The sequence below is a fragment of the Echiichthys vipera genome (assembly GCF_963691815.1).
Source record: "Echiichthys vipera genome assembly, chromosome: 12".
NCBI lineage: Eukaryota > Metazoa > Chordata > Actinopteri > Perciformes > Trachinidae > Echiichthys > Echiichthys vipera.
In genome coordinates this window covers 17,790,150-17,812,293 of record NC_139837.1, presented here as the reverse complement: position 1 = coordinate 17,812,293, position 22,144 = coordinate 17,790,150, and the positions used below count along the sequence as shown (strand labels likewise).

At 40.4% G+C, this 22,144-nt stretch overlaps 2 protein-coding genes across 2 annotated transcripts; one reads left to right on the top strand and one right to left on the bottom strand.

Moving 5' to 3' along the window:
* Window positions 1-3,042: 3,042 nt before the first annotated feature.
* Window positions 3,043-5,902, top strand: ccdc28b (coiled-coil domain containing 28B; the record flags this gene model as incomplete). Its single annotated transcript, XM_083924364.1, has 5 exons — window positions 3,043-3,278; window positions 4,030-4,199; window positions 4,408-4,562; window positions 5,699-5,721; window positions 5,848-5,902. 5 exons carry the CDS (start codon window positions 3,043-3,045, stop codon window positions 5,900-5,902), a joined length of 639 nt encoding a protein of 212 aa, XP_083780490.1.
* A 1,661-nt stretch (window positions 5,903-7,563) lies between these two features.
* Window positions 7,564-20,947, bottom strand: togaram1 (TOG array regulator of axonemal microtubules 1). Its single transcript, XM_083924371.1, has 23 exons — window positions 20,830-20,947; window positions 18,557-19,734; window positions 16,922-16,988; window positions 15,899-16,027; window positions 15,381-15,638; window positions 14,993-15,276; window positions 14,641-14,864; window positions 14,038-14,138; window positions 13,789-13,953; window positions 13,626-13,691; window positions 13,130-13,299; window positions 12,850-13,027; window positions 12,368-12,604; window positions 11,814-11,937; window positions 11,354-11,459; window positions 10,916-11,151; window positions 10,599-10,757; window positions 9,909-10,035; window positions 9,705-9,820; window positions 9,352-9,535; window positions 9,033-9,252; window positions 8,843-8,929; window positions 7,564-8,739 (listed from the first exon to the last, which is right to left on the bottom strand). The coding sequence occupies exons 2-23, from the start codon at window positions 19,586-19,588 to the stop codon at window positions 8,486-8,488; spliced, it is 4,524 nt and encodes a 1,507-aa protein (XP_083780497.1). The 5' UTR covers window positions 19,589-19,734; window positions 20,830-20,947; the 3' UTR covers window positions 7,564-8,485.
* Between the last annotated feature and the right edge of the window lie 1,197 nt (window positions 20,948-22,144).

Sequence of the window (22,144 nt, the reverse complement as noted above, 5' to 3'; positions counted from 1 at the left end):
CACTAAGACCAATGTTAAAATACAGCAGTGTAGGCCGACAATATTCAGCTACAGACAGGGAGGCTTATTCCTAATCAGAAGATTATTTATTGACTGTCTTCAGCCACGCTGTATGAAAGGGTCGCATCAGAACTGACATGTTGATGTTTTCAAACCAATCATTTTACCTCTGCTTACTCTCTTCCATCACAGTTTAGCTCCTAATTCATGACCGTGACTAGCAGGCTGACATTAAAACAAAAATATGACAGGAAATGCTAAACTTATTTTAAATTACATTTCAGTAGTATTTTCTTAGTATTCTATTAATTTAGAAATGAATTCCTTTTTATATTTTGAAGATTCCTTTAAGTACCACCAGAGAGAGCTTGAGTACCACCAGTGGTACAAGTACCACAGTTTGAGAACCAGTGAACTCACCGGGTAGTTCCTCCTCAGAGTATTGATACAAAATGGAAATCAATGAAAACAATATGATGTATTATTATAATATTAAGAGGCCCAGCTGTATAATGAAGTATTTGAAATTAGCTCCACATTTACCAACTATGGCATCACTAATCAAATCCCAGTGAAATGGACCAATCTGCATAATGAGTACTTTTTCTGTTGATACTCTATTTTGCTGTGAAGTGAGGTTTTGATACATGACTTTTACATTACATTATTTCCACACTTGTTTTTCTATTTTTAATTATGAGAGTACTTTCACTGGCAGTGTATGGCTATGAAGAGTATGGGGTCTTAATGTATGAAATCCTCTTTGAAGCTTCTAATCAAGGGGAATGAGTGATTGTCATCTTGTGGCATTTGACAGTAAATAAGTGATATCAGAGACTATGGATTATGGATTATAAGCAAGAGGAAATGTACTTTTGAAAAGTTTTTCCTATACATTTGTTTTTTAATATTGTATGAAATAAATAAAGTTTGTATAAAAAAATAAAGAAGAAGTAAACAAAAAGATTAGGAGCAAGACGGTTTAACTCTATGGTTCAATATACAGTGATTAAAAAAAAAAAAAAAGACAAACTCACAATAAATTCCTGTTTTTATGTCACTAGTGATCCGTCACTGCACCGCCTCTTTAGGAGACTAGCGCATGTCCTGAGTGTATTGACCCCAATGGGATAAGTGAACGTGAACACAGATTATACCATTTCCCTTAGCCCCATAATCACTGAAGTAAATATCGGACCCATTTTCCACAAGCCAAATCTCGCCTGAACATCTTGACACCAAAACAGTAATTTTCAGACCGACGGATCGGGAGAAAATAAAGTCTGTTTGAGACCTGTTTTTGTCTCAGCAATAACATCTCGCGAGATCTGTGAAAACCGTTAGGCTAAACGTCAACTAACGTTCGCGAAGAAGGAAAAAAACGTTTTGAATTTACTAACATTTGATATTTAGACAATTAACTGGATGCTAGCTGTACAGATATCTAATGTTAGAAAAATAAAAATAAAAATAAATAATGTACATTTAACTTTTCATCCATCCGCAAGAGACAAGGAGTGTCATATCGTCCCTCTGGCGCTGCCTGGAGTGTACTATCTCCTGCGTATAGAGACTCTTTGGTGATATGACCCCGCAGTGCTGGCGGACTGGCCCTTTAAGACGGATAAGAGAAGACAAATGCACGGTGGAGCCGAGCGCATCGATGCCGCGCTTTAAATCTCACCAGTGATTTACAGGCTGCTGTGGTTCTGCGGGGAGAATTCAGCACCATTGTGGTTTACAAAGATTCATTTATAAGTAGTGTACTTAAACGTTTTCTTAAATGATGTGACGCTGTACTCAGCCGGTTTGCTCTCCGGTGCGTAATTGATACGGTAAGTCGTGTTTGTGTCAATTCGTATACGATAAATCTGTTTATTGTATCCTCTCACACTGAATTCAATAATAGTGTAACAAACAAATATTGGTCATGAAGCAGCTTTTTCTCCAAGGTTGATATAATTCCAGTAAAGACGGATTTCAGCGTATAAAGTTGCCATTGTGTATTACTGTAGTGGCCATCTTTGGATTCTAATGTTACTGCAGTGTTAATGAGATACCAGCTGTAATTGTGATTTCAGCTCATTGTAATGGGATAAACATCTAGGCCAAGTGCAGGGACCACAATGGCTGCAATGCACTCACATGATCTGTTGATAATACAATACACATTCACTCCACTGCTGTAATATGAGAGCCTAATATAGAATGCCATACATAAGGGTGTTAAATGCAATCCATTACCAGCCTTGTAATGCTGCCTTTCAGTTATAGTAAAATATTTGAATGTATGCATCACTTCACACTGTAGATATCTAAGAGTAAGACCTTTTTAAACTCAAATAAGTCTTAATACAAATGCAGTATATTGATTTTCTCCTTCGGCCATTTGTCTGAAAGTTTATCTGAAAGCCCATTTGTACAGTGTGCTCCTCTTAGGACTCAACTTACTTGTCTGCATCTCAGTTATTCAGAGGCAGTAGCTTGTTTGGATTTCTTGATCAATCATATAGTTGGTTTGCTTGGGAAAATGTCCTCCAAACAGTAATGGAGAGGGTGTCCTTCAGCTCACACACATTGTCTAGGGGGTTTTCACTTTGTGGCTGCTCTAAAAATATCATTCTCGGTCACTCTTTCACTCCCCCTTTTAGTTTTACACCAGGTAGAGTTGTAAAAAAGCAAGAAAATTGCTTCCTACTTTCATCTAAATGCAATCTTATTGACATAGGAAGATTAGTGTGTAAGATGTACTGATGATTTAGATTATCTGACAGATATATTGTTGTGATAACCTGGGGATACTGCTAAACTAATAAAAGCATCACTAATTTGATCTGTTTGGTGTAGAGCTGCAGCACTGATTTCGGCACTGTCATCCTCCACATAGCCCCTTTCCTCAGGGAGGGGAAGGCTGCTGCTGCTTTTTTGAACTTCTTACCTATTGTTGCTTCAGGACGTCCTGTACACCAGCCAGGCAGTGCCCTCCCCCACCCTGGGTCGTACCCCAGACAACTTATCTTAAAAGATAAGAAAAGATAAATTATGGAAGACAAACGCAAGAAGCGGAGCCCAAAGGTGTCTCTCCCACAGCCCCCTCCTCCCCCCATCAACCCTCGCAAACTCCCCGTCCTGCCTGCCAGCAAAAGTGCCACCTTCTCTCTGGGCCTGCCGCAGCCCCCCTCCCCCAAGAACAGAGGCAAGTATAAGAGGTCCATAGGAGCGCCAGGACAGCCCAAAGAGGTGTTCACAGCCGTCGTAGCTCCACCAAAGATCACCAGGTTTGTGTCTTTATAATTTAACAGGAAAACTCCTACAGAAACCACCAGTAGTATCATCTGAGTCATTTTCAAACAGGAAGTAACTGGCTCTATTAGATTATGTCAGACCCCATGCAGTGTGCAGTGTCTCCACCACAGCTATATCTGACTATAAAGCAGTAGAAAAAGTGACACTGCACCCACCATTTTGCTCTGATGTTTACAAATACAGGGAAATACCAACTTTGCATCGGTGTATTGCATCAGAATTGTTCTTTAAGTCATGGCTGTGTGACTTTTAACTGACATTTATTGGATACAGGGTGATTGTAAAACTACTGTTAAGCATTTATCTATAATGCTAAGCTCATTGTTACAGAGTCAGAAAATCAGCCACCTGACTCAGTTATGTCTGTTATGCATTCAAATTTGTAATATTAGCTTCCATGAGCTATATCAGACCAAGTAAGGCTGCGGCGGAAAAACCTGAGTGTGTTGAATTAAGCATGGGTTGGTTTTAATGTTTATGAAAATGGTTGTTTTTAGGATAGATTGCGTTATTATTTATGTGAAAGCTACATACAGTAGTCTCACATTGTCAGAAGCCCTTCTGGCAGAAATAGATGAGGCAGGTTGTATTTCACTTTAAAATGTGACAGAAGAAAGAAACAAATACTCAAAGGGTTCTTTGTACTGTATGCTGTGATGAGACAATTTAAACTGATTTTTTAGAAGAATGAGTAAAAGAATTACTCCATTTTTTTCTCCTCAGGCCCCACAAGGAGAAGCCCAGGGCCCCCCAGCCTGCAGGACCCAGTAAAGTAGTCCAGTCTTCCCCCCTGCAGCACTCCTTTCTCACAGATGTCTCCGACGTGAGAGAGATGGAGGGAGGCCTCCTCAACCTCCTCAATGACTTCCACTCAGGCAAACTCCAGGCTTTTGGTAAGACAACCTTGACTAGAGAGGCCACCGAGGGAATATTTTGTTACAGGCTGAAGATAAAGCCAGTTGAAAAGTGGCTTTGTTAAACGAATCAGACTGAAATCAAATAGCTGGGGTGCTATTTTTACACACCTGGTGCCATGGAAATACTTATGAATTTACTGTAATCCCCTCCCACCTTTCTGATTTAACTCCTCTGTTTTTCAAGGTAAGGTGTGCTCCTTTGAGCAACTGGAGCATGTGCGTGAGATGCAGGAGAAGCTGGCGCGACTGCACTTCAGCCTCGACAGTCATGTGGAGGAGCTCTCAGAGGACCAGAGGAAGTGTGCCTCTGACCACAACTTGGAGCACCTGCTCTGTAATGTAAGCACCAACCACAGCAGCAAAAGGTCACCTTCATCTAACCATGTCTACAAACATTTTTGGATATTCAGTACTTTTTTAATCTCAACTTTTGCCCCCTAAATGACATTATCATTATCTCTGCCGAGGTGGACAAGCCACTGAAATGGTATCATGTGACAACAAAGCTGTCCACTGAAAGTATTTAGTTGGTTTCACTGTTGGTTTTACAAACTGTGAGGCCCGAGGCTATGGAATAAAGTACTTAACACTGAAACTATTTCACCTGTGAGACACTTGAAATAACAATGAACCCCTCCATTAACATTCATTAGCAAATTACTGTTATTTTAAACCAAAGATTCACTTTTTAAAAATGCACTTCAATGGGTTGAAGGCCATCAAAGAACATCAGGGCATTTTTTTTACTATGACTTAAACTCCGACCACAGACAAACCACTATTTAAAGAAATGTAATATAAAACCAAGAGAGAATTACATTTTTAAGTAATGGAAGTTTAGTTACTAACTGCCCACAAAGTGGCATGTAATATTTCAGGGCCATGGTGAAATGTTTAAGTTTTAAGTGCCTTGAGGGTCAAGAGAGTAAGGCAGTAACACATGTATGCAGTGTTAATGATTAAAACTTGCAACTGTTGTATGCTCTGATAGGTTTCTAGTTTGTTTTAAATGATACATTTTATTCAGCACAAACAGTGATGTGTAGTCCAAGAATGCCTCGAAAGAGTTTCTATTGTTAGCATGTTGTGTGGCTCCTAAGTAACCAGCGTCTGGGGCTGGTATGTTCTCTGATGAGGGGGAAGTTGCAGTGTTATATGTGAGGGAGGTGAGAAAAAGGCCTTCAGCTCCTGACAGATACTGCTGCCAGGAATACTTGCTCGCTGTAGCAGCGGTGGATAATTGGGTCTCAGAGCAGATTGACTGTGAAGTGACTTTCCTATATGTGTGGATAAGAACGGAAGTTGACTAGTTGCCGGATGATGGGAGTTTAATTCAAATATTGACCTGGCACACACACACACACACACATACTGTGATGTAATATGATCACAGTCAGTGATTAGTCCCCTGTGTTACCACATCATGTTCTATTTTTGTCTTTCTTTTTGATAACATCCCCCATTTCTTCTTGCAGCTGGAGGAGCTCAGCACCTCAATGTATCCTTTTCTAATTGAATGTATTATATGGGAATCACGTTGCACTAAATGCTCAAAAACAATTTAAATAATAATGTTTTCAGCTCAAACTACGTCAGTGTGAATCCTTAATGTGTCCGCGTTTAGACAAAAGCTCCACTTGGCTGAGAACCAGGACCTGCCCAAGACATCTGGTCCGTGACAAAGAGAGGTGCGGAAGATGGAGACCACACACTCAACTTCTCCCAACATCTAACCAGTCCAGGTTGCCATGGCATAGATCCAGCTGCCTTAGTGACGAAATGGAAAGACACAGGAGGGGGAGCTATTTTTTTTTCCATTTGCAGAGGGCAACAATATAGTGACTCAAAGCAGCAGAGCATTTAAAAGAAATACTCAACCAAAACCATAAACTCCTCATTCATGGCACAAGAAATGTTTACTGAACGGTTGTTATATGAGATAGGTTGTGTCTAAGTTCTCAGCATTTTCTTGGCTCAACTTACAAGTTACATCATTTTGGGAACATAAAATTGAATCCAAGTGTAGTCTTTAGTTCTTTGTGTTCCAATGTCCATCACGAAGCATCAAAAGCACATTTTGTGACTGTTTATTTCATAGTATGCCCTGTCTGTTTTTGTCATTTTAGAAGATATGTGTCTATTGTTAGCAAAGGTGAGAAATGTGAGCCATACTTAAGTAGCAAACATATTTGTCCCTTGTTGACAATGCCACTGTGGTTAGCTCTGAACTTTAAAAGGGAGTTTTCACTTTTGCTATTATTCTTAATACTAATTTTTATAGCTTTGCTTTTAAAGTTTAATACCGGAAAGCAGACTGGATTTAAAATAAGATGGGTGACTCTTTAGTATGACTGCATTTTTAAAGGGGCTAAGTGAGAAGATTCAAAATGCATGTTTGGTAATCTTACATGTTATATAGGTTATCTTTTACCAATGTGCAAGCCGGCTACTGTATTTGTCGACTCTAATGGGTTAAAATAACTTGAGTTGAAGGATGTGTTAGTGCTTTACCAGGGTTGCCTTGAGGCTTTGTTTTTGTGTATGAGGCCCCCCTCAAAGCACAAGCTAGTCAACCTTGCTAATGAAATGCTGTAAAATCCCTCACTGTAACATGCAGGTCACAGGGAGTCTGTCACAACAAGACATTCACTTGTCTCTCATGAGACTCTGTTGGACGTCACACTTACAGAGTAATGCGGCTGGCATAAATCTCTGTACAGTACCATTTTAAAAAATGGCAGCTACTTTTATAATTAAATGTTTAGGGGGTGAGATAATTTGTGTTGTATTCTAATTCCAAGCTTGACAGCGATGTACCATGGCCATAATATTTAAACCCTGACAAGCCAAATTAAGTGGCAATCTGAAACATCAAAGTATTAGTGCATTTGGTTATTTAAAGTTTGATAAGAGACTTAAACAACTGCTTTCTAAGCCTAACATTTCTTTCTAAGGCCTTGACCTGGAGAGCTTCTATAGTGACAAAGATCCTTTACAGTCAGTAATTTTCTGTTATTTTACACATTATGAGGGATTATCAACATTATCTTTACATATGTACCAGGCACAGTCAAAACAACTGGAAACTTGTGAAGAATATTGTGTATATTTACTATCTACCCATTAATAAAGATACATTATGTAACTTATAAAGGCATAGAATGTGTGTTTCTTGGATAAAAAGTCCCTTTTCAGAACAAAATGTAACGGTCAATATTAGACCTTAATAGATGTGGTCAAAGCCCCTCAATGACCCTTTTCCAATCCCATTCAAATTTGAATAAAGCACCTGGAAGTTGGTTTTACAGAAATAAAACACTTTATTTATAGATCAATCCGTCTTTGCTTTTTTCCACAAACTGGTTCAATATAATTTAACAATAGATGAGTTAAAAGGCTACTTGAAGACTGGCACTATACTGAGACAATCAGATCTGGATGTTCTCTGTTTCTTAGGCAACTGATGGAGTAAAACTCCTTTTCTTTCATGCTGTCATCATCCAGGAGAATTGGATCCAACCCAACCTTGATCTAGGCATCAGCGTACATATATATCTCCTTAACAAAAATATAAACAATTTTGATCCTGCCAGTAAATTTTTGTCATGCAAAAAAAAAAGACAAACGGTACCAGCTTAGCATATCATTAACAAGACTTTTAAACCAGTACACAATAGATAAATTATAAACTGTACCATTATACAGCATACGATTACAGATTAAGCTAATACTGTGCAAATACACATTTGAGCTGTACAAACGTATTTTGTACTGTTATTAATCTCAATTCACAAAAAAAACCAACTACATGAAAACATCACATCACATTTGATGAAACAGCAAAAATATACACCTTTCAGGTCCCCGTCTTTGTGCATTTCAATCTTACATTCTGCAATAGTGTCTGATTTGACTACAGTACATGTTTAGATTAGGAAAAAAAGCTATGACAATCATAGGATGGTAAAATGTAAAACTCATGAAGTCTATCATGATAATGAGCTACCTTTTCAAAGTGCAAAGAGAGCAGGTTGAGTGTGTGTAAGACCTGATGTCAGTATATTACAATTGTCCATGCTTCTGTACCAGAGGAAATCTCACTGAGATAAGATTAAGAGCTCCTACTTTTCAAAGGACTTTCTCTTTATTGATATAAAAGTGCAGGCACAATAAGAAATGTAGAACATCTCTGTCTTCAAGTAAGGTCAGTTTTAATGTTCTTCTGTTCCAACATTTGGTTGTGCTTGGATTCTGTTTTACCTTTAGGAGAAGGTCCTCAGGACCTCATTTAAACCTTTATGGACATTGGCAGGCTGGGATGCAGCAAACTCAGTCAGGCTGGGACCCATCTGGGCATAAAGGGCTTGGCACAGGTTGGCGGTAGCACCCCTCACGCTACCGCCCCGGCCATGAATTGTACCACTGTGGGTAGAGGTGCCTAGGAGGTGCCACAGCAAGGGAAGCACTTTCTGCTCCACCATCTGGGACTTGCGAGGGTAGAGTTCTGTCACAAGATCTGGAAATAGGAAGCGAGAAGAAACAATTGGTAGTCAGAAATACAGACCAATTTGAGAGCCAAGGATGAAACTAACTATCAGACTTATTACAAACAAACTTACCTGCAACCTTTTCGATAAGATCCACCTTTGCTTTGCCGTTTAAAAACTGAGCCTTGGTACAGAAAGGCTGTAGAAGAAGCGCATTATCTGTCATGGAAACAAAGAAAAGTCAAACAAAGACAATTCTCCAACTGGACTGAGCCTCTAATTTCACCTCTACCAGAAACATCTGAATGCTTAAAATGAGTACCAAGATTTAAGATGAGTGCATTAATAGCTCCAATAGCAGCAGAGTAGATGGCGTTGTTCTTGGAGTTGAGGTGATTGTCCACGATTGCTGGGACCAGGATATTGACCACTTGGGATAGGTTTTCCTTCAACAAATGGATGATTTTCCGTAGAGTCTCAAGGGCATACAGGTTGACCTTGCTATTGGACTCCTGCAGCCGGGCCTTGAAGGCATCGAACACCTAAAAGAAGGCAACAAAAGGTGACAGAGAGACACTTTGGTGATGTTTTCAACAGAGTTGTATGATGGTAATTGAGAAGCATGACAGAAATATACTAACCGGAAATATACTATTGATGACAATGTTAGGGTTGTGCTGGCAGTCAGCCACTAGCTGGTCGATTCCCTTGATCCTCTCTCTGAAGTCCTTTGAACCCAGCAAACCTGAGATCTGCTGTATGTATTCAGTCTTGTCTGCAATACTCTGTGTCTGAGATCTACAGCTGTAGTGACTATTAGAGTCCCTGTAGATGATGCAAAATACATTAAGTGTTTTACTTAAAATAAATCTGTAAGTAAAGTATGAAAAATGTACTTTCTGTATGCATTATACAGTTTGTGTTTAGCCACACCTCAGCTTAAAAGGCTGAATTTAAAGTTATACAGTGTTGTGTGGTTGATATTTACACCAACCTGTTGGTCTGGTTGAGTGGCTCTCTGGTGAGAGATGAGGCCCTTACTGTACCACTGCCTGGCAGGGAGCGTCGACCCCTGGCTGACTGGGTGTCTTGGGGCATTTCACCAAGACCCTAAAAGAACAATCTCCAGGTAAGATGACTATGTGACCTTTAGCAGCGGCACCATAAATGTCATGAACAGAGAGGAAAAACATTGAACCTTTGTCTTAAGAGTAAAGATGGTGTCTCTGACAGTCGGCAGGTCTTTGGTGGGAATATATTTCTCCAAGATCTTGTCAAAGTCAGGGTGGGATGACAGGGACAGCAGCATTCTACGGCCAAAGTACCTGTGGGTTAAACCACTATGATGAATATTAACCGTCTCTTTGGCCTTGCAGGTGTTAAAACAGCCGTTAAAGAGATATTTTGCTGATTTTATTCTAGGTCTGTATCATGGCAGTGTGGGCAGATGAAGTGTCTCCCTAGTGGAATTACAATTTACATACACGGGGCAACTTCAATCCAATAGACAAACACAAAATACAATGGCATCACATAATGCATATTAGATTACAGATGACTTCTATCTAATTTTTTACTATTACTAACCAAACCTTTCAAAAACATCAGAGAAGTTACAACGGTTGAAAACACCTATATTTTGGAAAATGTCATGTTTCCTATTTTCCCATATGAGTTGTGTTAATCAATGGCCTAGAATTTTCCACAAACCATGATTAGGATTATCTCTAAGCTGGTAGACCCAGCTGGTAGAGCCAACCACTTGACTTCATTCATACATTTATGGATCTCACAAAATGTGTGCAATGCAAAAGTTAGTGTCCCAATGGCTCCAACTTGTAAAAACCTCACTGAAAAAGAATGCAGCAACCAAAACAAAGTGGCGTACCTGGCTTCCTGTGAGGAGTCTTGTGCGAGTTTGGTGATGGCAGGTAAGATTCTGTCTGTGAGGTCTTTACCTCCAGACAGAAGACGGGCAGCACCAACCTTCTCGACCAGATTAGCCAGGTGCTGGGCGGTGCATTTTCTCACCACTCCGTTCAAATGACTATTAGAAGAGATTAAACCAATTCAGCAATCAAATATTAAAAATGTCAAAATGATTTGGTGCTGAAAATAGTGCAAAGGTACCCACGAATACTCTGAATTCTAAGTGTTGTGAAACAGCACTCCACTGTGTGTGAGTGTGTATGTAGAGATACTGACCTGAGTCCCCCAGAGAGTAAAGCATTAATGCCACGATTTGGTGTGCAGTGCTGCACCATGCAGCCCAGTGCTGCATCCACATCCTGCCTAATGAAGGCGTTACTCTCCCCGGCCTTCTGCAGTAAGGCTTTAACTGTCCCCTCCAGCTCCTGGTCCATTGCCTTCTGCAGGTGGGTGTACAGATCACCCAGCGTACACACCGCAACCCTGGAGACACTTGACCGCAGGTTCTTCACCTAATCAGATGGATTTGTATTAATACCTAATGGGGAAACAGGGTCATTCCAGCATTCCTAGTAGTCAGTCGAAGCTGAGAATATGTATACTGCTCTTAGACACTGAGAAGTGTATATATAAATTAGAAGCAAAGCAGTTCGACTTCAGATAGAGTAGTAAAAGTAAAACAATATGGGAGTGTTATACAACAAGTGATACTACCTCTTGAATGAGAGACAGGCAGACATCATGAAGCCTTCCCTGGAGTGTGTCTGAGTGGAAGTGAGCCAAACTGCGCATGATCGTCAGACCCTCAATCTTCTTCTCCCTGAAGTTATAAAAAAAAAAACCCACAGTCGGTGGCCATTTTTGGTAGACTTTTTTGACCATATTTAAAGATACGGTTCCTGTTAAGTATGATATATGCCAACAGTGGAGGTGTCTTTTTGTAGATGCCTTTCACATACAGTAAATTTATACCTGAAGATTATGTTAACCCACAAATATCATGATATTTGGAATGGCTGTAATTTAATATTTTCCCATTATCTTTAATAAATACCCGCTGTTCTATTGAACCTCTAAAGAACCCCTGGATATGAGGGTTATGAGTATGATGGATCCGAACTATGTTATTCAATGCAGTGCAGATAAGATACTGAAATATGAAAGTGTTTCTCACCAGTCTTCGGAGCTCAGCAAGTTAAAGCTCTGTGCCAGTGCCAAGTCAGGCTTGGAAAACGGACGCAGCTCAGGAGGCTCTGAGAGATTCTTCTTTTGGACCATAGTACCAGGGGACAGCTCATCTAAATGGCCCGTCAGACACCACACAACACACACGCACACAGATTCGGTCTCATGTTACATCTCTATCAGTCTGAAAACAAGCAGTGTGTGTGGGCGGTGGTGCATTAACAGTAGGTTGTCAAAACAAAGCATTGTGGCACATTAACCAAAGCAAACATCTTATTCACCCATGCTCTGATGGCTCTGAGAGTCTAATTAATGTTCCAACATTTTCTATATACAAAGACCTGTTGAAGCACTGGTTCATCTATTTATAATGCTGTCGAAAATTGCTAAATTGCGAGCCAGCGTCAGATTAACTGAAAGATGATATATAGCAACATGATAAAGATACACAGTGACATTTTTGGCTTGCTTAAAAAACAGATGATTGAGCTTGACACTTGGTGCAGCAGATAGTGGAAGTCTTAGGTCTTTAGATTCACTAACCTGAGCTGTGGGACAGCGACGGTCTGGTTCTGCTGAGACTAGGAGCCCTCCTAAGACGGGGCAGGTTTTTGGGGTTGGGCGGGACTGTAGGGGGACTCGGCTGGTGAGGCGGAGTGAAGCACTTGATGGGGCTTTGGGGTCCTGGTGGGCTGACAGGACTGGTGGGGCTGATAGGGGACTCATCAGAGACAAGGTCTGCTTTGGGGGAAGTCAGTTGGCTGCCGTTCAGATGCAAATCTACATCAGGAAAAAGAAATCCACACTTCAAGTCTCTGTGTGCAAACATTGCATGAGGATATAATTAAATACATCACAGCAAGATCCAATATGAGCTGTGTTATTTGCTCACTTATAACTAATATGATAATTCAGAAAAAGTAAAACTATCTAGAATTGAAACTGACTTAAGTTCTACATTATGAAGAAATATACATTCAGGCTAAATAAAAAACAGTTAAAAGGTTTCCATTTTTTTCTCTTGCCTTTGATGATTAATACTCTATTGTCCTCCGTGGGTGAGTCTGACAGCATCTGTCTGACTCGGTGGCGAATCTTGTCTCGTGCGTGGTCCTCTTGACTGAACTGCCCTTGTTGCTGATCCAGACACTGCAGCTGCATCTTATCCCGGTTAAACCTCGCATTCTTCACCCTCTGCTGCACCTGCATTGTTAGAAAACACACCAGGTGGGACTTTGGTAAATGGACACTTTTGTGATATGTGATTTGATGTACTATGATTTACCATTGGACAGTGTGACTAACCTGCACCTCATCTGGACGTGGGCTGTCATCACTGTCTAAATGACCTCCTAACAGGGTATGGCTGTAGACGCCTGCTGAGGGATCAGTGGGGGGTCGGGCCACAGAATCACCCTGCTCCAGTGACGAGGCGACTCCTGGACGGCTGGAGGATACTGCAGTGCCAAACATGCCTAAAAGAAGCATGAGAGGGATGTGTGCAGAGAACTTAAATTTATTGCCAGACAGGTGGACATAAAACCTTCTCAGTTGCTAAAATAATCTGTAATGAGATGTATTTAGACTCACAACAGGGGACAGTGTGATTATGGGAAAACAATGCCCATTAATAACTTTGGCTATGCTTCTACGTGACTCAGACAGGGCTTTGTGAAGCATGTATTTTGCTTTTCAATCTGTTGTAAAACAGCACTCCGCTAGAATGCCTTGGCAACAGAACAGAATATTGGACAAATAAATAATGACTTATGGGCACAAATCAAGATCCGCAGAGACTGACCTCTTCCAATCACTCCTTCAGGCATATCCATGGCTGGTGAGTTCCTGCTGCTGTGGCTCTGAGATGCTAAGAATAATAAAAAAAAAAAGGTATACGCAAAAAGTATTACCGGGTAGATCCAGGAAAAAGCTCTGTTCTGTTTGACATTACCGCTGAATCTGACCTTTTGCAGGCTTCAGAGCTCTGACTGATTCACGGAAAACTGCTTTGACCAATGGAGGGGACGGCCTTGTTGTCTCTTCCTCAGTTTTGATTGTTCCGTTGGAGTAAGTGACTCTCTGCCCAACGACACCCACCTCAGACGCCAGTTCGTTTCTCTGAGACAATCCTAAAAAAAAAGAAAACAAAAATGTAAATAAGATAAGCTTAACAATAAAACTGATTAGACAAAACCACGATATCCCCTTTATACCTTGAAGGCTGCTGAAGTCCATGGACAGAGAAGACCTCAGTTTTGCAGAAGGCACTCTTGCAATGCGAGGTTTCATTCCTGAAGGTGCAGAGTTCCCGGAGCTGTTGACAGATATGACAAGTGAGAAATTATGCTCGAAAACTGCTTTGCACTGTTCAACAAATTGTCAAACACCACCAGATGGATACCAGGTTATCACTCTTTAACTTGTCACCATATCTGTGACAACATTTATTTAATTAACTCACATATTACAAGGTACCTGGGCTGACTAATGTCCCGACATACTGTAATCCTCGTAGTAATCCTCATAAAATGAAAACATGTTATACAGTATCCTAATTGCCTGTATTTACATAAGACATGCAAAAATAAAACTCCCCCGTGATAAAACATGCAGAGGTTTTTCCCCCTCAATATTAATATTAAAGAATCCGATCTAGTCTACAGGAGGAACCTAAGGTGTAAGCATTAAGCTTGTGTCACAATATCAATTTATTGTAGTTTGTAGTCTGAGTCAACTCAAAGACAGACAACATGTGTGTTGGTGGAGGAACTTCAAAAGAAATATGTGCTAAGTACAGCAAAATGCAGATCCTTTACCTGGTTTTGATGCCATTGAAGCTGGAGTTGGCTACTGAGCTCAGACTGGAAAGACCACTCTCACTGGCTGAGCTGGTAAGCATTTGAGAGGTGTGTGATGGTGAGTCAAGACCCAGGTCCAGCCTTACAGCTGAGTCGGGGCTGTCTGGATCTGAACTGCTCAGGCTCACTTTGGCCCTCTTCTTGGCAGCACTGTTGCGCAACGAGCGCAGAGAGTTCAGCATCTGTGAGCCACACACAATTTGGCACACATGAGCATGGATAGAAATATTATTGTTGGAGCCAAACGTCAACCCCTGGACCAAAAGACAGACAGTGTGTTATTTTGAGAATGTACTGTGTGTTTGCTGACCTCCTGAATGTCCAGAGGATCATCCTCTTGAGGATCTTGCGCCACACTGACGTTATCAGGGTCCAGATGAAGGTCCCTTTCTTGCTGCTTATTCTGAGGGCTGCCTAGAGCATTGGACTTTTGGTCATTATGGGACTGGAGCTGCTCTGGTGTTGGGACAACTGGCGAGATAGACAGGTTTGCCCTGGGGCTGCTCAGAGCCCGGCGGAAAGATGAAGTGGATGAAGAACTCACAAGAGAGGCACGAAGGGGCCGGGGAGAGCATCTGCTGGAAAGATGGTCTCCTACAGTGGTAGAACGGTGAGGATATAAAATCAGATGATCAACAGAGGCCACAACATTTTTATATTCAGCGCACATGTCAACTTGGGTTTTTTTACTAAATTACCCTTTGCTGGGCCTGTTGTGTCTCTCCAGGGGCTGGCATCTCGAGGGGTGTTTTCTCTCTTGTTGGGCCATGTGTTGGACATAGAGAGGGAGGAGTCTGCATGGCGACGGGATAGTGTTGGAGTAAGCATGCCTCCTGGGAGTGTAGCCAGGGGGTAGGAGGGCAGAAGGAAGGATCCGGATGTAGTGGGGTTGGAGGGGAGGGAAAATGTGCGCTCAACACTGGGATTTCTTGAGAGCATGCGTCCCTTGGGTGCAACTATGAGACAGTATTTACACGTCAGGAACCATGAAATACTGAGCAGATAAAAAGGTAGCAAGTTGGAAATATTGTTCATGACTGGCTGGATGTGGAAAATTGACCATTTAAAAAGGACTAAATGGCTTTTTATCCTCACTTTTTTCTTGCCATCTCTAAGTAAAAACTCTGAAAAAGAACTTTTGGTGTTGGAGATTTTTGAAAAATAGCTGATCATTTAAAGTTAGGGATTCACATTTGATAAAATAAAGGATTCTTACCAACATCTTGATCAGAGAAACTGGTGTTTTTAAAAATGTCGGGGTCCAAGTTGAGACTTCCGCTTCTTCTGAGGCGTGCAGAGGACTCCCTCCTTCTGGAGGATTGTGGCTTCTGAGGCTGTGCAGAACCTAGATGGAAAGTATATTTTGCCATTCATGCTTTAAACCTGACAGGGTTGCACAATACTCGATACACAATATTTTTTTTTACAAAGGCGGAATACTTTATTGTAACTTTAAATACTATACTTTACTTATTTAAATTTCTTACGGTTACACTACTCATTTACGTTTTGTCATTAAGCTCTATGATAAAATGGTAAATTATACATTTTTTGGGAATATTTCCACACCATTATTTGAGAATGTTGAAGCGTTATGTTTAGGGATAGCAATTAAGTACATATTCCTGTTAAGAACTGGAAACTAATTTTAACAAATCTAACCAACGACCCCTTCGTACAGTAACACCACACATTTGCTGGGCTTGATTTTGGATTGCAGTAGGCTAATTACAAAAGCTTCATCCAAATAAATATGTAGTGGTAGGACCTATGTTTTACAACATGAGTGACATTTAGGGGTGAATTATGCTCACACAATAATCCTGCCTCACTGCGACATGCTCTAAAACCATTTACTGAATGTACTAGGCAGTAGGCAGGTAAAAGTTGTTACATGGAGAGCAGAGTATATCTACAAATCAATGTACATTTAATAAAGTATGAGGACTATTTTCTGTTAGGATCAATAACATTCCAGCAGTTGGTAAATGTAATGGCCTCTTCTGGTATGGTGTAAGACTGGTATAACACTTATCTGCCTTGCAACTGTGAACAACTCAGGGCATTTGGTGACATGTGGCACAATGACTCCCCTGACTCAACATGCTAATCCAATTTAAAGCCACTCTAAATTCAGTCCAGCTGAAGTTGACCATGACAACCAGTCAGCTGTACTTGTCACCTCATATGGAATAAAAGTGTGTGTCATGTTGAGAAAAAGAAAGTGTTAGGCACATACTGAAACTTGGTATGTAGGTCTCTGGACTCCGCTTCCTGGACAGAGGAAGGAAATCCTCCCTGGCGACCTGTTAGTGGGCAGAAAATTAGAGAGAGCTGCCTACAACCTGATTAACACTCATTGTGGAGCACTTAGTGTAATCGCAATCAACATTAGAGCAGTAAATAAGCCATGTTTTACAAGCATAACCCTGCGATATTACCAATTATGTGTCACACCCACTTCGGTAAGTGTGCTGCGTCGTAATGGGGTTGCTGGGAAACAGACACTGCTGTAAACAGAAGGTTTTTTTAAATGGAGGCCCTAAGCTGGATAATAGTTTCCAGAACAAAATATGGTTAATTAATACTTTATGAAACAAAGCCACTTATCTCAACCAGTGGACAATATTAGAATGGAGCTGAAAGTGGCTTATGTTTAACAAATCATTCTAGGATGTTAGCTAATAAAATATGATATAGCATCTATTCCAATTTACATCCTTTAACCCAACAAAGTGGTAGGCTAACCTTTTTCTACACAACTTATACTCAAGACATTGGATGCTCAACCTTTGCAGTGTCATTGTCACTGTGCAGGCATATGAGTCACCTATTGTATTTCTTCCTGGAATAGTGTCAGTGATCCCAGAGTGCTCTCAGATTTTACCAATCTATTCCCCTCTCTCTGTTTATAATGAATTGAGAGACCTATATTTAAGTATACAATTAAAACTATTGTTACCCTGCCAACAAATACAGGTTTATTTCTTATAATGTAAATTATAAGCATTATGAGTTTAGTAGACAATAATGCAATCACACAAAGACTATTTAAATATCCGTTTGTAGGGCAGGTAATCAGTTTTCCGGTGGTCCTAGCAAAGGCGCTAGAAGTAGAGGGCTATAAAAAGGGAAGGGCCCCACTCACTTTATGCCTGTGGCCTGATTTGGCGATTGCATCAAAACCGTGCAAACTATTGTCATGAAAGTGTGACGTTGAGATCGAAATGAAGGTTCAACAAGGTTGCCGGAAGTAGCGGCGTAATAAGTAGAGAAGGGCCATTGCCTCACCACTCTGCGCCCCTGGTCCGATTTGGCAGCGCAGCTGGAGATGGTCTCCAGTTAAAGATAAATCTATTCTTAACGAGGTTTAGCTTTATCGTCCTGTAAACTAAACAAGACTAAAGGAAGGCAGAAAAAGCAAGCATACAAAAATAGCCTCTCCTTTCAGGGTCTTTGCAATGACTGCACTTGCCGACTGATTGGGAGCAATTCAACATAGCTGCCTGGTCACTGAGATGCTTTGTAATTTAAAAGTCAATATAAAAGCACTCCGGTGCTCCTAAACCATCTGTACAGTTAACAAATGACTGATTAAGCTCTAATTGCTGGATTTTCAAGGAATATGTTGAGAGGGCAAAATGGTGAATACTGCTTGTTGAGTCAACAGCTGCGCAAAGGGCAACATTTCCATCAGTTCCCTGGGTCAATCAACCTACAATATACCAGAATATCCATGTAAGCTGTCTTATAACAGAGAGATCATAGAGTTAGTAAAAATAAATGTTAAATTTCAGGGTGGTCCCAGGTAGTTTAATCATTATTAAAAAGCGATAAGCAGGAATAATGCAAGTCGAGTGATGATGGACCCCACCTTTTCGGAGTAATTTCCATTCAGGGTACTGCATTGCTGGTTGTTCTCGGTGGATAAGAAGCTTGACATCTCCCAGGGTAGTTTGTTCTTCCCTTTACCCGCACTGACAATCCTCCTCTGAAGTGGAAGGTCATCAGTGAGGGAGCCTAAGCTGCCATAACCATACAATTGATCACAGTCTGGTTCAGTTCTGTGGCTCCTAGCACTGCTTATTCGACCTCCGTTCATCACCCAGTCCAGATCTGCTCCAGAACCATACTGCAGGGAGGATCGATGTCCTGGTTTGGGGGCCACCAGGCCATACTCCACTATCCCCTCTGAGGAGAGTTTGGGAAGGATGTGCCTTGCTCGTCTTGCCTGTACAGCTGCCATTAGACCCTCTGCATCCTCATTAAGTTCAACCATGTCCACAGCTTTCATTAGGGGCTGCTTTTTCCCTGTGTCAAGGCAATAGTCAAAGACAGCAAACAGCTCAAGTGCCGCATGGCGGACCTTTCTTTTGCTGTCTGCCAGGTATGGAGCAACCTCAAAACAAAGTGTGGGGATGTTGAAATCTTTTCTAGGATGAGTGAGCATAGCTGCCATTATGATGTTGAGGACATCTTCCCGAACCCTTGAATTCTTGTGTTTCAAGTTGCCAATGAGAAGATCCAATACTTGTTGTGGAGCAACAGTTTTCATCAGCTGTCGAAAAACATTCATGTATTCATTTCTGGTGACAGTGCGAGTGTCCCCAAGGGCTGTCAGAGCCACTACGACTATCTGTTTTAAGTATTTGTCTACAGCTGTATCTAGTTTCTGAATCAGTAAGTTTAAAACTTGTAAGGTGCCATACAACACTTTAAAATTACTGTCATCCAGAAGTCGACGGAGAAAATTGATGAACTCCACAATACTGCCAGATTGGACTGATTTCATGTCCACTTCTGAGAGGATTTGTTTGAGTTCTTCCACCCCATTTGTGCGATTTTGGTAATTATTCAGGTCCAGAAGCAGCTCATGTAACTCCTGGGAGATCAATCCAGGTATCATTATTGATGGTTCTTATGGTTGTGGTCAAACCTGAGAATCCAAAGAAGCAAACACAATCCTGTGAGGACAATAATATTCCTCCTCTTTGCTTTGTGATTTCATCCTGAGTGGCTGGTGATGGAAAAACCACTCTCCAATTTGTCAAGCTGTGAATGCAAAACATAGAGAATTACCATGACTGAATCAATTAGTTTGGGGTGAAATGTGGCTTTGCAATATAATAAACATGTTTCATAGCCACGTAGCCACAAATGTCATATTTTTTAACCAAGGGAGTGTATGGCAAGGTTTTTTTTTTAACATTCAATAGCTAGAATGGATAAGCATTGCAGATATCTGTAATTCAATTATTCCTAGTCAAAAAGTAAATTTCAGATATCCACAATATCATTTTTACTAGTACAAATAACGTCACTTTTGCCATTCATCTTTATTGGGCTTTCAATTCTATACATCCACAATAACAGTTTAGATATCTAGAATGAACATGCTGAATATCTATTTATGCGAGGAAAATTGCAGTTGTACACATCTGTAATGACATTTTTACCAGTCAGACTTTGGATAGTCAAGATTACATTATGGATATCTGTAATGATTTTTCATCTGGGATTCAAATTCTGACCATTAACAATCGGATTGTATATCTAAAATGTGAGTTTTTCCGAGAGAATATAAATATATAACATATCACAAATGTTCATTCTAGATATCTAAAATGTAATTGTGGATATCTGAAATGTTCTTTTTGACTGGGAATAATTGAATTACAGATGCAATACATAGCCAGTCTAGCTATTTAATGTTTAAACTGCTTGCCATAGGAGTGTGTAATTGCTCCGCAACATTAGGCTGCGATCGATCAGGGTGAACTACGTTATGGACACAACCACTTGTGGCTGTCAAGCACGGTAGTTATGAGCACAATGGTTGAGATAAGCTTTAACGATACTGCTGTACCTTACATTATTCCCTGCTATTGTGACATTAGTTCATATGATGTGTCGATTGGAGCCCGATAGCCAGTTATACAATGCAAGGTAACTCAATGGGCTTACAATGTATCAATCCCTGACTGCACCGTTACCGTTAAGCAGCCAACATTAACGTTACTTAGCTACATTGTAGCTAACTGCAACACCACTCAAACGGTGCTAACTCGCTACTCCGCTAACTGTAACAGTGGTCAAGTGCTGGCTGTGTTGTGCTAGCAAAGTTGGGAAAACAGCAAGAAAATATACCTTGCATTTCTCCTTGGTCCTCTTCCTCGACGAAACTATCTAATGTTATGTCGTCCAAATGTCCATGTCATGCTGCGGCAGCTACAGTTCCCTACTAAGTGGAGACATACATTTTTACCCTGGTTGTTTCAGCTGGTATCTGGAGTGCCGAATATCTGAGAGCTACAGAGGTATTCACCCACAAACACACACACATCCACACACCGAGGCAGCAAAATGGCGAATACAGGTCGCAAACTGAGCGCTTCCATGGTGACGCGAGTTCCAGGCTCCTCTAGGCGGCATCATCACTTCACCAGAATATATGTATAACACCTATCTCATGAGTGTTTATGTGTTAAATTATTTTAGTTAGGTGTGGAATATGTTTTAAGACATTGACTGGTTCACACACACACACACACACACACACACACACACACACACACACACACACACACACACACACACACACACACACACACACACACATATTTTTTACATTTACATTACATTAACATTACATTTTATTTTTTGTTTATTTTTGGACACTATACATATAATAGAGAATCTCTGGAAAACCCATGGCAACATAGTAATGTCTAAGAAACCCACTACAGTTACCGCTGTGGAAGAGACTGAAGAAGAATGGACCAAGATCAAAACCAGAGCAGTGTGAGAAACTAGTGATGTCCTGTGGGTGCAGATGTACTGAAGTCATTCAAAACATTGGCCTCTGCACTTTTTATTCATTTTTGAATCCTATAGCCCTAAGACAACATTGTTAAAACTTCTCTTCTGACACAGTGGTTACTGTTCTCTAATTTTGCTCACTGTTTTTTCACAAAATAGAGTTTTTTGTGAGAGTGCCTTGGATATTTAAAAAAACATGCTAGTTCAGTCAGCGTAGCCACAGCTAAAATTGTGTCAAATTCTGAATAATGAAAAATAACAGTATTTCAGAATCTATCAAGTATTAATGATCTGTTCTTAAATTTTGATCTCCAGTGTATGTTCAAATATTTTTCTGTCATATTAGATACACACACTCTATGTTGTCTTTACGAAAAGGTATTTGGACTAATGTCTTTATTTCCTTTAAAAAAATATTGGTAATATTTTTTTCTTGGCTTGTCGCTTACTCACATTTGATTTTATTTGATTTAAATTTTGATTTCAACCATATAAAAAAGAAAACAGAAAAATTCATAAAGAAAATAATAATATTACACAACTAAAAGCATGGAGATACATATTTTTTTCTGTAAAAGACACTATGACATGTAATAAATTACACTGTACAAAACTGCAGTAAAAAAATAACAAAATCAATCAT